General features: G+C 59.5%; 1 protein-coding gene across 2 annotated transcripts in view; it reads right to left on the bottom strand.

Annotated features, from left to right (window-relative positions):
• The window catches only part of PEPD (peptidase D), a 114,434-nt gene extending 99,043 nt beyond the window's left edge, over nt 1-15,391 (bottom strand). Inside the window, exons 1-3 of one of the 2 annotated variants that reach the window (XM_030874442.2) lie at nt 15,329-15,391; nt 6,706-6,889; nt 4,642-4,769 (exon numbers count right to left, since the gene is read on the bottom strand). In XM_030874442.2, coding sequence (XP_030730302.1) covers nt 4,642-4,769; nt 6,706-6,889; nt 15,329-15,345 — 329 coding nt within the window. In that variant the 5' untranslated portion in view covers nt 15,346-15,391. Of the gene's footprint in view, nt 1-4,641; nt 4,770-6,705; nt 6,890-8,966; nt 8,990-15,328 lie in introns of those variants that run through there. The other variant, XM_060289343.1, reaches the window with a different exon arrangement.
• Nucleotides 15,392-15,723: the final 332 nt, after the last annotated feature.

The following is a 15,723-nucleotide window of genomic DNA, read 5'->3' as shown; positions in this document are numbered from 1 at the left end:
ACACCCCGTGCGGGCCCTCCTGTGAGAAAGAGACTCTCAATTAATGCCCACGGTGCAGACACGGTGGAGCCCTCTAGGAAATGAAATTTCCAAGCGCAGGTCTAGCTGGCAAGCTGGGGCTAATGAATAAGTAACAGGGCCAAATCACAGCCGTCACCATCCATCTCCAGCGGCCGGAGCTGCCCGCAGCCACGTACAACGCAGCGGCCTCTCCTCCGGCTCACCGCCCGGCACCCCGCACTTGCCCCAGAAGGAAGTCGGCAACCATGTCAAGGCTCTATTAGCTTGTTAGAGAAAAGCAGGGCTCTCCAAAGCTATGCAGGCGCCTGAACCTGGGCGGCGAGGCAGCACTTCCCAGAGAGGCCAGTGAGGAGAGCAGAGGTGATGGAGAGGAGGCCCGTGGGCAGCAGAGCCCGGGGAGAGGGGCCAAACGCCTCGCCAGGCCTCAGGCTGACCGGGGTCAGGCTCCCCGCAAACCGCCTGGGGTCAGAGCCAAAGGAATTCCCTTGGCCCTCCTCAGGAAGGCCTGCACCCCTCATCAGTGCCCGGGGCACCTTCCCTAAAGACGGGGTAGCCGGGGCCAGGCCGTCAGGCTGGCTGAGGCAGCCTTCGTCCTGTGACCCAGCTGTGTGTATGGGGTGGGGGCAGTGACTGTGAAAAAGTACACCCCAAACACCCCACAGACACACCACCCCACAACCCTACACCACACACACACACACACACCCCCCCAAACACCCCACAGACACACCACCCCACAACCCTACACCACACACACACACACACACACACACACACACCCCCCAAACACCCCACAGACACACCACCCCACAACCCTACACCACACACACACACACACACACACACACACACACACACACTCCACCCCGCCCACACACCACCCAGCACACACACTACACCACACCATACCCCAACAAACATACCCACACACATCACACATGCACACACACTGCAGACACATACACACGCACCACAGCGCACATCAGCCCCCATCCCAGAAAGTGCAGTGCTCGGGGCCTCAGCTCTGGGGACAGCCCCTCCTCCCTACAAAGCCCAGGCCAGCCACACTGTCTCACGTTCCAAGCCCGAGGCCTCAGCCAGGGATGGGAGCAGAAAACCGCCAAGGCTCCAAAGGTTCTAGGAGGGTCGCCCAACCTGGCCCAAAGTTGCTCACCCTCTGTCAGTGCTGCAACTGCCCAAGGAGGCAATTTCCCACCTGCTTAGAGGACCCCAGACACCCCAGCAGCCAAAACTGCCATCAGCTGAGGCCGATTCTGACGCAAATGATGGGAAACACTCTCACATCAAAAAGACACCAGGGCTTCCCTGGTGGCGCAGTGGTTGAGAGTCCGCCTGCCAATGCAGGGGACACGGGTTCGTGCCCCGGTCTGGGAAGATCCCACGTGCCGCAGAGCGGCTGGGCCCGTGAGCCACGGCCACTGAGCCTGCGCGTCCGGAGCCTGTGCTCCGCAACGGAAGAGGCCACAACAGTGAGAGGCCCGCGTACAGCAAAAAAAAGACACCAAACTTTTGTAAGCAAAGACCCCAAATAAAAACAAAATAGAAGCTCCCACACTCCTGTCCCCACAAAGGCCCGGGGTGAGGAACAGGCGGAGCACCAGGCTGCCCACGAGCCCCCGGCGTCTGCAGCCCTGACAACAGTACAGGCTGTTTACACGGAAAGCGGCAGATCTACAGACAGGGGTGTTGTTTCCCTGGATGACTTTGGACTGCAGTGTCTGCCAGATGGATTTTCAAAAGCCATCAGACAGAGACTCAGAAGGAAGCTGGGGAGCTGAAGGTCAAACGTTCAGTCCAGTGGGTCTGGACTGCAAAGGCCAGGTAATCCCATCAGCCTCGCTCCCGCCCTATTGATCATGAGCGTCTGGAAACAGCTACACACATCACATCTGGCTGCTCCCCACCTCCAGCCCCAGACAACCAACCCCTTCCACTGCCCTGTTCCCATCGTGCCTTCTCTCCCAAAGGCTTGGGACGTGGGGACTAGGGGAGGGTCACACCAGAGCAGAGGAAGGGAAAGGCCTGCCGGGGATGGGCACGGAGGGGAGCCAGGTCGGCAAGAGACAAGGGGCGAGCTATCTGCTGCAGAGCTGGAACGCCCGTTGGGACCAGCTTGCGTGGTCTGGCCTGCCCAGCGCATACATGGAGCCTTTCCAAGAGGGAGACCCACCTTACAGACCCATTTGTACCCTCCAAGGTCCGTACCAGACAATCAGCTGCCCTGGCAAAGCAGGGACAGACTAAATGAGAACTTTTTAACAGTGGCTCTAAAACCCAGCCGCGGTCAAAGTGCAGAACATCATTCCTGTATTATTGGAGATTATGCTCTAGAACAGCCAACCGATAACAGCTGCTCCCCGACCAATCAGGTCCTGGGTTTTAGACCCTCAAATCGGGACCTCCCTGGTGGTCCAGTGGTTAAGACTCTGCACTTCCACTGCAGGGGGCACGGGTTCCATCCCTGGTCAGGGAACTAAGATCCCACATGCCGTGCAGCTTGGCCAAAACAAAACAAAAACCCTCAAGTCAAGTGCTGTTTGGCTCCCCAGATGATGGCTGTGACGAGGCAGGGTGAGATTTGCTCAGCTTCCCCCAATGGAGTGTGCAGTCCCCCAGGCAGGGGCCACGCCCTGGAGGATGTCCACCCTGCCCCACGGACAGGCACTCCCTGACTTAGAGTTAGCTCTGCATAAGCAGCGGCAGCAGCAGTCAGAAGAGGGGACGCACTCAGAGCCCCTCCACACCTCCTGACAGAAACTCACCACCGTCCACGCCCACGTCTCACCGTGCTGCATCTCTGACTGCAGCGCTGCTGAGTAGTGGGCATCTCAGCACGCCCTGAGCCAAGAGGCGGGGCCACAGGGAGGCTGAGAGGGCAGCCAGGCCAAAGCCATGGGTGCCGCCCAGGCACAGGAGCCACTGGCAGGACGGGCTGAGGCTATAGCTCTGTGATCACCTCAAGGTGCGGGGAGGGCTCCGGGACAATCTCCTCACGGAGACCAGATCTAAACTCTCACCAGGAAACTCCTCCAGCTACCAGGCTTTGTGACAAATCACCCTGACACGCAGCGGAGTAAAAAAGCATGTGTCACGTCCACGGACTCGGAAGGTCGGTGCTCGGAACAAAGCCCTGAGGGACTGGGGCTTGGAGTCACCCGCTCCAGCGGGCGGTGCTGGCTGTCAGCGGGGCCTCTGGTCCCTCCACGTGGGTGAGTTTGGGTTTCTCACTGAGTGGCGGCTGGGCTTGAGGAGCGAGAACCAGGTGGAAACCGTAGCACACTTCACAGTCTAGCCTCAGAGGTCACACGGTGACACGGCCACGTTCACGCATCGAGGCAGTCACCCGGGTCCTGGCTGAGCGCGGGAGGAGGGAAAAGGTTCCAGCTCTCCATAGGGAGTGGCCACAATACTGTGGACGTTACTAGCTGCCTGTCCCCAGCACCCTCGCCGCCCATTTCAGTGTCACAGATGTAACCACTCCACAGTGACCATGATGTGACCATGATGTCACAGATGTAACCGCTCCCCAGTGACCACCACTGTGACCATGATGTCACAGATGTAACCACACCACTGTGACCACAGCCCTGCGATGCCTCACGAGGGCATCACCGCCGTTCCACAGATAAGGCATCGGAGGCCCGACAGTGGCCAGACCCGCTCCCCGGAGAAGCCCGCTGAGCTGTGGGAGCCCTTCCCTGGCCCTCTGCACAGAGCAATGTCCCTGCAGCAGCCGGCTGCCTTATCATTCAAACCAGCCGCAGACCCACCAGCCTACCTGGTACTGAGTATTTTGGGCCCACGAGGCAGCAAAGGCTGCAATGTATACATTAGCCCAGAATAAGCACTCTCCTGGCAGAAACGACACGCTGGAAGGCGGCGAGCATTTGGCAGGATCCTCTGATCACCTCAAGCATCCCCAGTTAAGTACAGCTTCTGCCTCAGTGCCTCTGAGCAGGCAGGAACGGCTTCCGCGAGGGGTGGACAGGGCCAAGGGCCCTGAAGCTGGCAGGCACCACAGATGATGAGGGAGGCAGCCGCTCAGGCTCACCCAGGCCTCTGGCCTCACACTTCTCCCACAGCACGGCCCTAGAGCACGATCCTGTCTCCCAGGTGAGCCAGCTGAGGCAGGGCCTACATCCTGGGAGCCACAGAGCCTAGCCCAGAGGCCGGCAGGCGGGAGGCACACAGTAACGCCCTGCACTGCACGTCAGTGATGGGCTTCAGAGAAGGGCCCCAGGCTGCCCTCCCCACCCCACCCAGGGAGGGGCTGCCTCCCAATGACCCAGGCCAAAGCCTCGGGCATCTTAACAAAGCTGGGAATCCGGAATTTCAAGATTAATAATTAATAGTACCTCCGAACAAACGTGACCGTGACCGTGGTCTGTGTCTCCAGCTCTGACACTCCTTCCCAGCAAAGGGTAACAGGCTCTGGCCCAGAGTAGGCTGTTAGCAGGCCTGCTCACTAACCCTCCCCCTTGCTAATTCTGCCTCCCGCCCCCCGCCGCTTGACACCCACAGCCCAGGCCCTGCACCCACCCCCACCCCAGCCAGCCAGCAGTCAGCAGGCACGGTCACACGCCCCAGGGTGCTCCGTACTTTCCCATCCAGGTGGCATGGCTGGCAGGTAACCTGGGCACGAAGAGCGTCGACTTCCCAGTGTCCACGTCCATCGTGCCGTAGCAGCCTGGCTCGGTGACACCGAAGGCCCAGTGAAAGAAGGACTCCTGTGGCGGGAACAAGGACCCAGGTCACCCCGTCAGCAGGACAGCAACGTGAGGTGCAAGGAGAGAGGTGGGGTATCTGACGGAGCGCTTTCCTCCCCGCACCCTGGAGAGTCAGCTCGGGCTCCCTGGCTCTCGGAGCCTGACCCCCAGCCTCACACCACCCTCCACCACAGCACTCTGCCCCCCTGCACCAGCTGCAGGCTGCCGTCCCCTCCTTCCTCCTGGCTGGCTGCTCAGACCCTGCTTCAGGCCCGTGCCCCAGCCCCACCTGCACCCCACCTCACCGGCCACCCGCGTCAGGTCCCAGACAGGGCAGGTTAAGACACGGGTGCCCAGGAGCACCACAGGTTCGTCTCCGCCTTGCCCGCACTCCCCTCCCTCCCCCCACCTCTCTGCTACCCCCACTGCCTGCAGGCAGGCAAGATGCCACCTTGACTTAGACGCCCAGGCCAGGCATCTGCTCAGAAACGGACTCCTCCGTTTAGGACTTCTTCCTTCCTTCTCCCACCCCCGGGGCAGCTGATGACTTCAGTGTTTAGCATTAAACACGGAGCTAAAATAGCGTTACAAAGGTATGAAGCGGAGGAGGCGCTCTTCTAAAATTAATCTTGCATAGCACCAGTAAGAGAGCCAACAGCTGAGTTTAGGAGATCGGTTTTTAAGCCACAGACTATGGAAACCTCAAGAAGCATCAAGACTAGTCCGAGAAAACCTATTTAGACCCGCACGTCTCCAGCAACAGGGACGGCAGGCTTGCAGCTGCAAGAACGGCGCGGCAGAGGGAAGCCCTGCAGGAGGAGGTGCTTTCCACGGAAAACACTGGGCCGTGGCTCCCGGCAGTGGATCTCCGCCCGTGCCCTGCGGGGTGGACGCTGTCCAGCTGCAGATGCCACGCCTTACCACCCGCTCTCCACACTTAGCTACCCTCTGGTTCCCCTGCCTCCTCCCTGACCCGGATGCTGGACGCCCATGTCCTCTCGGCTCTGCCTGCCCCTGGGGAGTTCCCAGCGCATCAGACCTCCAGTCAGGGCAGCGCAGGGAGGAGAGGAGAGCGCTAGACTTGGGGTCGGGAGATGGGTTCTAAATAATCCCAGCTCCACCTCTAGCAAGTCATTTTCCTCTGAGCTGTTTCTTCATCTGTAAAGTGGGGCCGGCTCAGGGCCCTCCTGGCTTTCTGGGTGAGCTCCTCTGTCCAGTGTCCTCGTTCTCGTTCCTGGGAACCGAGTGATGCCAGTGATTCTCAGCTGAGGCCACCACATCCAAGCTGGCTTCCTGCAGCTGGGCCACCCCTGCCCCACAGGGTTCCAGAACCTCGAGGAGCCCCTGGACCACTTCCCAGAGGAGGAAACCAAACCCCAGTGAGGGTCACAGGGTCGGCACCGGCCAAGCCGGGACCAATGCCCGGGCTGCCGACTCCTGCTCAGACCCTGCTCACATGCCTCCTCCCAGGACCTCTGCAGCCCCCGTCCTCCTTGCTGTGGCAGAATCTGGCCTCAGGAACTCAGCCCGCCCCATCTGCACCTCTCCCGGGCCAGGGAAGGCTGCCCAGCCCGCCCTCTGAGGTCCAATCCTGTGGATACTACCCCCGAGCCCAGAAAGCCCATCCCAAGCTCCACCAGTCAGAATTCATGCCGGCCTTCAGGGCTCACACCAAATACTGCCTCCTCCACGAAGCCTTGCCTGCTTGCTCTCCCAGGAGCATCGTCTCTCCAGACTCTGACCTGAGAGAGCTGAGGCTGGCTGGCGACAGCCCTGACCCCTACAGAGGGGGCTCCCTGGGGACCCAAGCCTCGGCCTGCTTTCAGAGAGCCTCTTCAGGGTCCCCCAGGGGGCAGAGCTGCCCAGGCCCACCAGGCCTGATGCTGGAGGAGGGCAGACAGCCCACAGCGGGCCTAGTGCACACTCAGAGATGTGGGAGGCTGCCGGCTGGGCTCACCTGGCGGAAGACGACCCCGGTGTCGGTGCAGTAGCGCTGAGTCTCCTCCCCTCCCTGCAGCACCACGACAGAGCCAGCCTGCACCGCCGGGTTCTTTCGCAGACGCTCACACAGGCGCCGCCTGTTCAGGGCAAAGAGCGCCAGCGGCACCTTCAGGGTTTCGTTCCCCAGCCAAAATGAGGGTCTGCAAAGACACAAGCACAGGCCGCCACGCAGGCTTCTGTTAGCATCACCAGGCGCGTCCCCCACCCAGAGGCAGGGCCCCCATTAGCACGTGGCAAGCCGGTCCAAGCTCAGCCTGCCCGTGACCTAGAAACAGCCCCTCACTGGGCCGCCGGAGGACCACGGGGGCTTGTCAACCACACCCTCCCCTCCTGTCCCTGGGCACTGGACCACAAGCGGGGAGGAGAGGCAGCTGGGTCTGTGTGACTGGTAGACGGGTGCAGCTCACGGAAGGAAAGTCTGCAGTGGTGTGCAGACACACCCCCAACCCCCAATTCCAGCCCTCAAGGAGCTTCCCATCCACGCGAGATCTGGCCCAGATGACACTGGATCCCTGCCCATGTGTCTGCAGGCCGCCATCCTCTCTGCAAGTCACAGACCCAGCAGCCTGGCCTGTTCCTCACCTGAGCCGGGACACCCACCTGTCCCCAACACATACACAACACACACACACACGCCGAGGGCACGCAGCACCAGGCCCTAAGCTGAGCCAGGCTCGCAGGTGCCACACGAGCAAGGAGGAGGCACAACACGGTGCACCCGGAGCGGCAGCCCTCGGGGTGCTGGCCCTGAGGACGGCGGGCAGCAGGCACTGAAGGCCAGGCGGAGCCAGGCCTGGCACAGCAGGCGGGTGTCCCTCCTCACGCCCACACTGGCTTCCCTTTTCACTGAGAAAACACCCCCTATCCTCCTAGCACCCACTCTCCAGACCCCTCCTCCTTGGGCCCCTCTAGACAGCTGCTCCCACCCGAGGCTGCCCCTCCACCTGGGCATGGCCTGCCCCACCCCTCGCCTTTCTCCCCACCCCCGCCCCCCAAGTTGCTCCAGCATCAATTTTCCCCTCTCAGGACCATTCTCAGCATCCAGACATACAGGACCCTCACCCGGCTTGAAAATAAATAGATAAAAGCACTCCCCTTGAGCCCCGTGCTCGCCAGCCGTCTGTTTCTCTCTCCCTTTGCAATAAATATGCTCTGAAGAGTCACCCAGCCCATCCCCGTGTCCTGGCCGCCCGTGCTCTCCTCAATCCACGCCAGCAGACCTTGGTCCACCCCCTCCTGCACTACAGCCCCTGCCAGGCCACAATGGCCCCGTGCTCCTGAATCTGCAGGTGGCTTCCCAGTCCTCAGGGGGCCTCGGTGCCCAGGACACTGGAGGCCACGCTCTCTGCTGAAACCCGGCCCCGCACCGGCCCCTCCGGGACCCCCTCCGTCCTCAGCTCACCTCCAAGCTGGAGCCCAGACCATGTGGCTCATCCCCATCTCCCACCCGGACAACTGCAGGATCTCTTAGCTGCTCCCGGCCCCAGCCTCTGCCACAGCCTGGTCTGCACCCACCCAGAGGGACCCTTGAAAAGTGGCAATCCCAGCAGGCATTACCCTGCTCAACCCCTCCCCGCCTTCTACTGCCCTTACAACATGGTGCAGACTTACTCCCAGCCACAGGCGCTGAGGGGAGCCGCACAGGCATCCCACCCTTCCCTGACCTGCGAGGACGCTCCCACTGGGGGCCTCCACTGCTGCTGTTCCCTGTGAGGAATGCTCTCTCCCAGGGCCTACCAGGCTCACATTCTTGCTTTACCCAGCCCTCTGGAGAAATGCTCCCCCTTCCCGGGAGCTTTTCCGATAACCCCATCCAAACCTATCCGCTACTCTCTTCCCGCCTCTCTAGAACCAGCATCGCTGCCGAACAGTATATATTCACTTGCTTGTTGTCTCCCCGGGTAAAGTGTAAGCTCTGTGAGGGCAGGGACCTTGCCTCCTTCCCGGCACCTAAAATAGTGCCATGTGAATGACTAAACAAAGGAAGGAAGTGCAGTCGTAGCAAGCGGGCCGGGGGCCAGCAGTCAGGCAGTGGGTGTGACGTGTGTTCGAGGGAGGCCCTGCAGGCTCTCTGGCCCGCAGGCAGCAGGCATGGAGGTCCAAGAGGGGAGGGACAGCCCAGAGCTGGTGCAAGGGAGGGGGCTCTGCCTGGGGCTGCAGTGAGAGTTGGGCAGATGGCACCTGCCCTCACGGCCCCGGGGCACCTCCCACACTCACCTGGCCATGGGACCCTCAGAGGAAGGTGACACCTCCTGCACGTCTTGGCTCCAATGGTACTTTCTCAGGATGGCTTTCCCTGGCTTCCCTCTCTAACCTTGCATCTCTCTCCCCGGCCTGTCCCCCCACTTAGCCCTGGGCCAGGCTTCCCCCACTCGTGTCTCCAAATCCACTCTCCCACTCTGTCCAGGCCTGGCCCACGAGGACCTCGTTAGCTCCAGGAGGATTTGGTGACTGGGAGGCAGAGCAAGAGGCTGGAGAGTGGGAAGAGATGGCGGAGGACAGAGAATCCATTCCCGGCTCCCTCCCTGGGGAAGCCTGGAGCTACAAAGGCCGCTCATTCTCCCCCCGCCCAGCCTGCCCACGGCTGTGTAAGCCCACCCTGCATTACACTCTCTTCAGTCACCCCTCGGACTGAGGCTCGTCCAAGTCCCTGCTGAAAGGACGCGTTCACTCTCCCACATAAGTGTGTACTGGTGCTCGCTGGTGAGGTCCGCCTCTGTCCACTAGAATGGAAAGCCCATGAACAGAGAGATCTGGGTCTGCTCTGGTCCCTGCCGCCCCGTGCTAGCACTATGTTTAGCACACAGCAAGTACTCAATAAATATCTGCTGAGTGAACCACTGTCACAAGGTGGGGCCACCCACAGAGCTGTGCGAAGTTGCCACATCAGCCCCAGAGGGGCAGGAAGCAGAACCCTTGGGCCAGCCTGGCCAGGAAGGGTGGAGGGGTCTTGCCCACCCCACACATGCTGACAGGACTATAGCCTCCCTGCTGTCCCCCTTCCCGGGCATGGGCCCCACTCACCCTCCTGGGCGGGTGGACACAAGCAGCCAGGGCTTCCTCTAAGCCGTGCCACTTGCTTGCCACGCTCAGCCACAAGGATGAAAGGACAGAGGTGACAGCTCACAAACATGCCAGCGCCCCAGCTGGCCGTGCTATCAGGAACTGAAAGTGCAGCCACCAGCACCCGTGCACAGAGTCCCCCAAGCTCCCTCCCATTCTTTCCCCTCACTCAGCAAAGCCCATGGAGGGGCTGGGCTCAGGGAAGAGCCTCGTCTCTACAGACTCCCAGCGGCCCAGAGTGTACAGCACCAAGGCACTCCTGCAGATGGCCTCGGCCAAAGGTGCCTAGACCCGTGCAGACTCAACAGCACAACTGCCTGAAAGTGCCCAGCCTCGGCCGGCGGCCTGCACAGCCCCACCCACCTCATCCCCCCCACCCCCCCCATGCCTCACGCCCCACACACCTTCTTCCTTAAACACACCAGCTACCGGGTCCACCTGGACTGCCACCACGTCCCCACCTGGAAGGCTCTCAGAAGGGCTGGGCTTTGTCTTATCCAGAACCTTCTGAGAGACCCAAATTCCTCAGGGCACCCAGACAGGACCTTTGTGGCCCAAGGGCCAAGCAGCCCAGGTCAAGACAGGAAACTCAATATGCTCCCCCCTCCTGTGAGCATCAGCTGCTCCTGCAAAATCTACAACACTATCTAGTCGTCCATGGGCTCAGCCGGAACAGAGGAAGGCAGCCTGGCCAGAGCCCCCAGGCACGCCGACGGCTGCAGTCATTCATTACGGCAGGGTACCCCAGAATCAAGGTTGATAGAGACATGCCCTTTGATTTCTCATGACATAAACCAACCCCTCAGAGAGAATGTTGGGCCCAGAGCCATCGCAGGTGGCTTCTCCCTGCAAGTTCAGCAAAAGCAGCACCCATAAAACATCCCCAACCGGTTTCTGCCGGAGCTTTTGCTAACTGGCACCCGGAATCCAAAAGGCAAAAGCCAGGTCGTCCCCAAGTCCAAGTATAAATAAGGCACTTTACTGCAGGCAGCCAAGGGCACAGGCAACGCCCAGGGAAGACCGCAGGGGCTGGCAGACGAGGGCTCCAGGGTATCAAAGAGACACACAGAACAAGCTCCAGCCCCCATGGGCCAGCCCGCCCCCTGCCAACTGCTAGAGCCCAGGACATGGCCAGTGACCAGCCCCCGCGGGAGGTGTGATACCACTGCTCCGAAACTCTCCCCTGTCCCCCAAATCAGTACTGAGTCAGCCCCTCCTTTGACCTCAATGGCCACCTGCAGGGTTCTCACCCAAGGGATTCATGCACAGTGTTCAGGGAGTCCACCTACTTGGATGGGAAAAAAAATTATGTCTTTAGTTTTTCTAACCTCACCTTTAACATTTTCTTCAATTATTAATGTAAGCAACAAACCACAACAGTATCGGCAGTGTGTGAATCTGTCACCAACAGAAATCAGAGGTATTTTCATGTCACCTTACTGACGTCACAGTACCTCAAAATACCACTTTCACTCATCACTACTTCAACACTAAGGTGGTTCTTAGACCTGCTGCTTTTATTATTTAATGTATAAAGAAGCATATACTACTATACCACAAATTTATTTCTTAACATCTTTATAATTGTATTTCCATATAATTGGTTTTCCCTGTAATCCTCTGTATGTTATTTCGTCACGCTGAGAGTCATGTAAAGGTCTCACGGATGCCCATGGGGTCCACAGCACAGACAAGGACAAGATCCCTGCACTAGGATGTGACACCACTTCTGGATGGGGCCATGCTGCTAAGCTTCCGGCAAGAGAGGCCAGTCAAGGACCGCCTGCTTCCTTGGCCACAGCCTCCAGCTCAGGCCAGGCACCGAGCCCACCGAGCCCTCCGGCTGCCTGGCAGCAGGGCCAGACCGCTCACCTTGGCTGGAGGGGCCTCACGGCAGCTGGTCAGCATCTCCCACCCTGCCTACCTTTCTCCTGAGGAGGGTCGAGGGGCTAAGCACACACAGGGACCTGTGTGGAGTCAGACCAGGCCTGGGGAAGGGCATGGGATGGCAAAGGGGCACTCAGTGGCCAGCCTGCCTCCCACAGACCCACCCCTCCCCCCAGCCCCCAAGGTCAACCCAATGCGTCTTCTCCAAGAGCACCAGGTTCGTATCAGGGTGGGGACGGGCTCTGATCCAGAACCTGGCTCCTCCAGATACTTGCCCTCCAGAAATGCTGACTCCAGCGTGAACTATGACCCCACAGGCACACACCCAGGGCAGCTCACCTGCTGCTTATCACTGGGCAAAAGCCCTCTGGGCAGCAGCTCCCTGAGAGTCACTCAGTTAAAGAATTAAAGATACTCCTTCAGAGATACGGGGATATATGTTTATGTAGAGCTGATTCACCTCGTTATACAGCAGAAACTAACACACCATTGTAAAGCAGTTATACTCCAATAAAGGTGTTTTAAAAAAAAAAGATACTCCTTCACCCTATTCAGAGTTCTGTTCCCACTCCCACCCACAGCTCCTTTCATCAATCACTGAGGGCTCCGTGCAAAGCAGGATGGCATGTTGGACTAGTGTAAAGTAAATCCTCCTCTTATTCATTAGGCACTGTGTCACCTAGCACCAATCACTGGGCGGCCACAGGGCCCTGGAGACACAAACTGAACTGGTCCCTGGGCTCCAAGGATGCCGGAGAGACATGAAGGGGAGCAACCTCTCACCCAACCATGATGGGCAGGAGCGCAGATGTAGAAGAGCATCCTCCTGCCAGTGGGAAAAACTGGGATTCTCTGGAATATTGAGCAGGAAGCCTTGACTGGAGGTCAGGAGGGAGGGGGGTCAGGAAAGACTTCTAGGAGGAGGAACCATCTGAGCTGAGTCTGCAAGTATGTGAACAATATGTCAGAGGATGAGGACTCTCCAGGGCCAGCCGGTGAGTGGGCAAAGGGAGGTGGAGAAAGGAAAAAGCCATGTGGGGGAGCCGATGCAGCAGGTCTGGCAACAGCAGAGAAGTCTCATCTCTGTCCATGGGAAGCTCGAGGCATGACTCAAGGGGAAGGCAGGGCTCCCTCCCACCAAGTGATATTGGAATAGGGGAGGGGCTGGAGACGACCTCACGGCAGACTCTCTGGGGGCTGTGGGACCCTCTGTCTCAAACTTGAAGTCCCTGCCCAGGCTGGCAGGACAGAGCAGGATCAGCCCTTAAACACCGCCCAGAAGAGCTTCTCAAGTTTCTAGTTGAATCTGAGATACCAGCTTAGGGCTTCCACTACTCCCCCCATCACGTGGAGCACACTCCAAGCACCCAGGCCTCCCTGGGCCCAGGGTCTAGAAGGACTCTCCAGGCAACCAAATCCAATTCCTGGGGAGCCTGTGGCTGTGACTTGACGGTATGGTGCCTCATTATGCCTGACACTCTGATCTGTCCTGTGTATGCAGCTGGGCACCGAGCTTTGCTGGAAACACACTGGAAGCCTCTTCCACTTAAAGAATCTGCTGGGCTCTAAGTGTCCAGCAGGGTAACCCATACCAGCCTGGGACGGCTCTTGCCAAGCAGATCCTGCCAATCGCTGGAAGCTACCTGCACCTGTCAGGTCTCCCTTCCGATTACACACCTCTCCAAGGCCTCTGTCACTCAGTTTTCCTGCTCCATGGCCCAGAGAATCAGTTTTGCTATAAGGGCCCTCCTTCCAGGATTCAGCCAGCTCTGGACTCACGCCCATCCAATCACCAGCCTGGCTCCCTGTCTCTTCAGGAGAGCAGCAGACCTCAAGCCAGCATGGAGCCCTGAATCCAAATGCAGCCCCTGGAACTCCCTGTGACCACCTGGTGGCCCAGATATAGGAGTAATTGACCAACATCTGGGCACTGGCCTACACCTACTGCTCACTCTGCTCTTTAAGACAGGGTCACAGCATTTCCCTGGTGGCGCAGTGGTTGAGAGTCCGCCTGCCGATGCAGGGGACACGGGTTCGTGCCCCGGTCCGTGAAGATCCCACATGCCGTGGAGCGGCTAGGCCCGTGAGCCATGGCCACTGAGCCTGCGCGTCCAGAGCCTGTGCTCCGCAATGGGAGAGGCCACAACAGTGAGGGGCCCGCATACCGCAAAAAAAAAAAAAAAAAAAAGACAGGGTCACAGGCTGGGTTCAAGGATCTGGCCCTAGATTCCTTGACACTCATCTGGGACTTTGCAAGCATAGCTCTCTGCCTCAGGGGTGCTCAAGGACTAGCACAAATGTCATCCAGGGAGTGAAGCCTACCCACACTCTCCTCTGAGCTCAGAATCCATGCCCGTCAATGGCACACACCAAGACTAGAGGCATGACATCTACCCCAGTGGCCCATGAACACGTAAGGGTAGGCCCAGTACTGTTCCTGGAATACAGCAGGTGCCTATTAAGTGTTTGATTTGCATGTCCTAAGCTCTCCCAACCTTGGAGTTGGGGGCCAACTGAGGGGGCCATTTTCTGTTGCCACTCTCCCTACCTTCCAAAAACAGAGATGCATTTAGTCCACCAGTTCCCCCATTCTGATCTCACTTCCAGCCTGGCATCTGGGGCACTGCCCTCTCTCTACCACTCCCCTTCCCAGCCCCCAGCATCTCCAGGCCCAAATGCCGCCCCCATAATTGGCCCTTGCCCTGAACTCATATATAGCCCAGGGGATAGTCTTCTCAAAAGCAGATCTAAGCAGATTAAAAACCCTTGGAAGTTTCCAGTCCCTTAGGACAAAGTCTGGAAAAGCCAGCTGGGACACTGCCCTCCAGCACAGGGACACGCTCCACTGTCCCCCGTCCCCAGAACACTCTGAACTCTCGACCTTTGTTCAGATGTTCCTTCATCAGGGACACTCCCCAACGCTTCAGTGAGCCCACCTGTCCACATTTCCTGCCACTAGGACCATTCACCATTCTTTCATTCAGCAGAATTTATGAAGCATCTACTGCGTGCAAGACATGTACTAACAAGGTCCAGGAGCACAGCAGACAAAGGCCCTGACCTCACACTTTAAATGGAGAGAAGACAAGAAACGAGTTGTTTCTTTTTTTGTTGTTATGTACTATATAATTTACCAGGTGGTGATAAGAGTAGGATAGGTGCTTAGGGAAGTCTTCTCTGAGAAGTTCCATCTGGCCCTGAAGGAAGAGGAGAAGTGCCCCGCTAGGGAGGGGATTCCACGCCCATCTCAAACGCTGCCTCCTCCCGAGGGCCCCCAGGTCCCCAGCGCCCTGGCAACGCAGTTTTCCCATCTGAGGGTCGTGACCGTGAATGTGCGCGTGGACCCCACCTCGGCCGCACAGTGGGGACTCCACACGCGCGGGTGGGGCCTGAACGCCACTGCGGCCCCGAGGGAAGTGGGCAGTGGCCAGGCAGCTGACTCGGACGCGCAGCCAGACGCCCCGCGCTGGACGCCCAACCCGCGCGAAGAAGCGCGCTGGCCGCGGCCACACTGCACGCCCGGCGGGGACGCGGCCCTGCAACGGGGCTCTCAGCCACTGTCCAGCCGGGAGGGCCAAGCCCCCGCTCCGCGCCGCCATGCAAGGGCCGGGGACAGAAGCAGCACTCACCCGGTGGCCGCCGCCATGCTTGCCCGGCTCCAGCGTCACGTGAAGTGAGGCGTCAGCTGAGCCCCACCGGGTCCCACTTCGCGGGGCGGGGCCTGGGCGGGGCCGGGAGCCATTGCCCCACCTCCTCTAGTGAAAAGGCTCCGCAGGACCCGGAGGGGCGGAGCCCTGAAGGAGGAGATGAATCTATCTACTCGCCGGCCCCCGGCTGCAGGCGAGGGGCGGGGCTCGGGTGGAGGCAGAGGCCTTTCCAGAATAGGAGGGAACTTCCCGGCGCAGTGGATACCTTGATTCTGACCCTGACCTGGCGTCCCAGCCTGCCCAGGGGAAGGACACCTTGGGAGAGGGAGCCTCTGACCCAGTCTAGGGACGGGGCAGAGGTGACAGCTGTTGTTTAA

The sequence above is a fragment of the Globicephala melas genome, chromosome 19 (assembly GCF_963455315.2).
Source record: "Globicephala melas chromosome 19, mGloMel1.2, whole genome shotgun sequence".
Classification (NCBI taxonomy): Eukaryota; Metazoa; Chordata; class Mammalia; order Artiodactyla; family Delphinidae; genus Globicephala; species Globicephala melas.
This window is presented reverse-complemented; position numbering and strand designations above follow the sequence as displayed.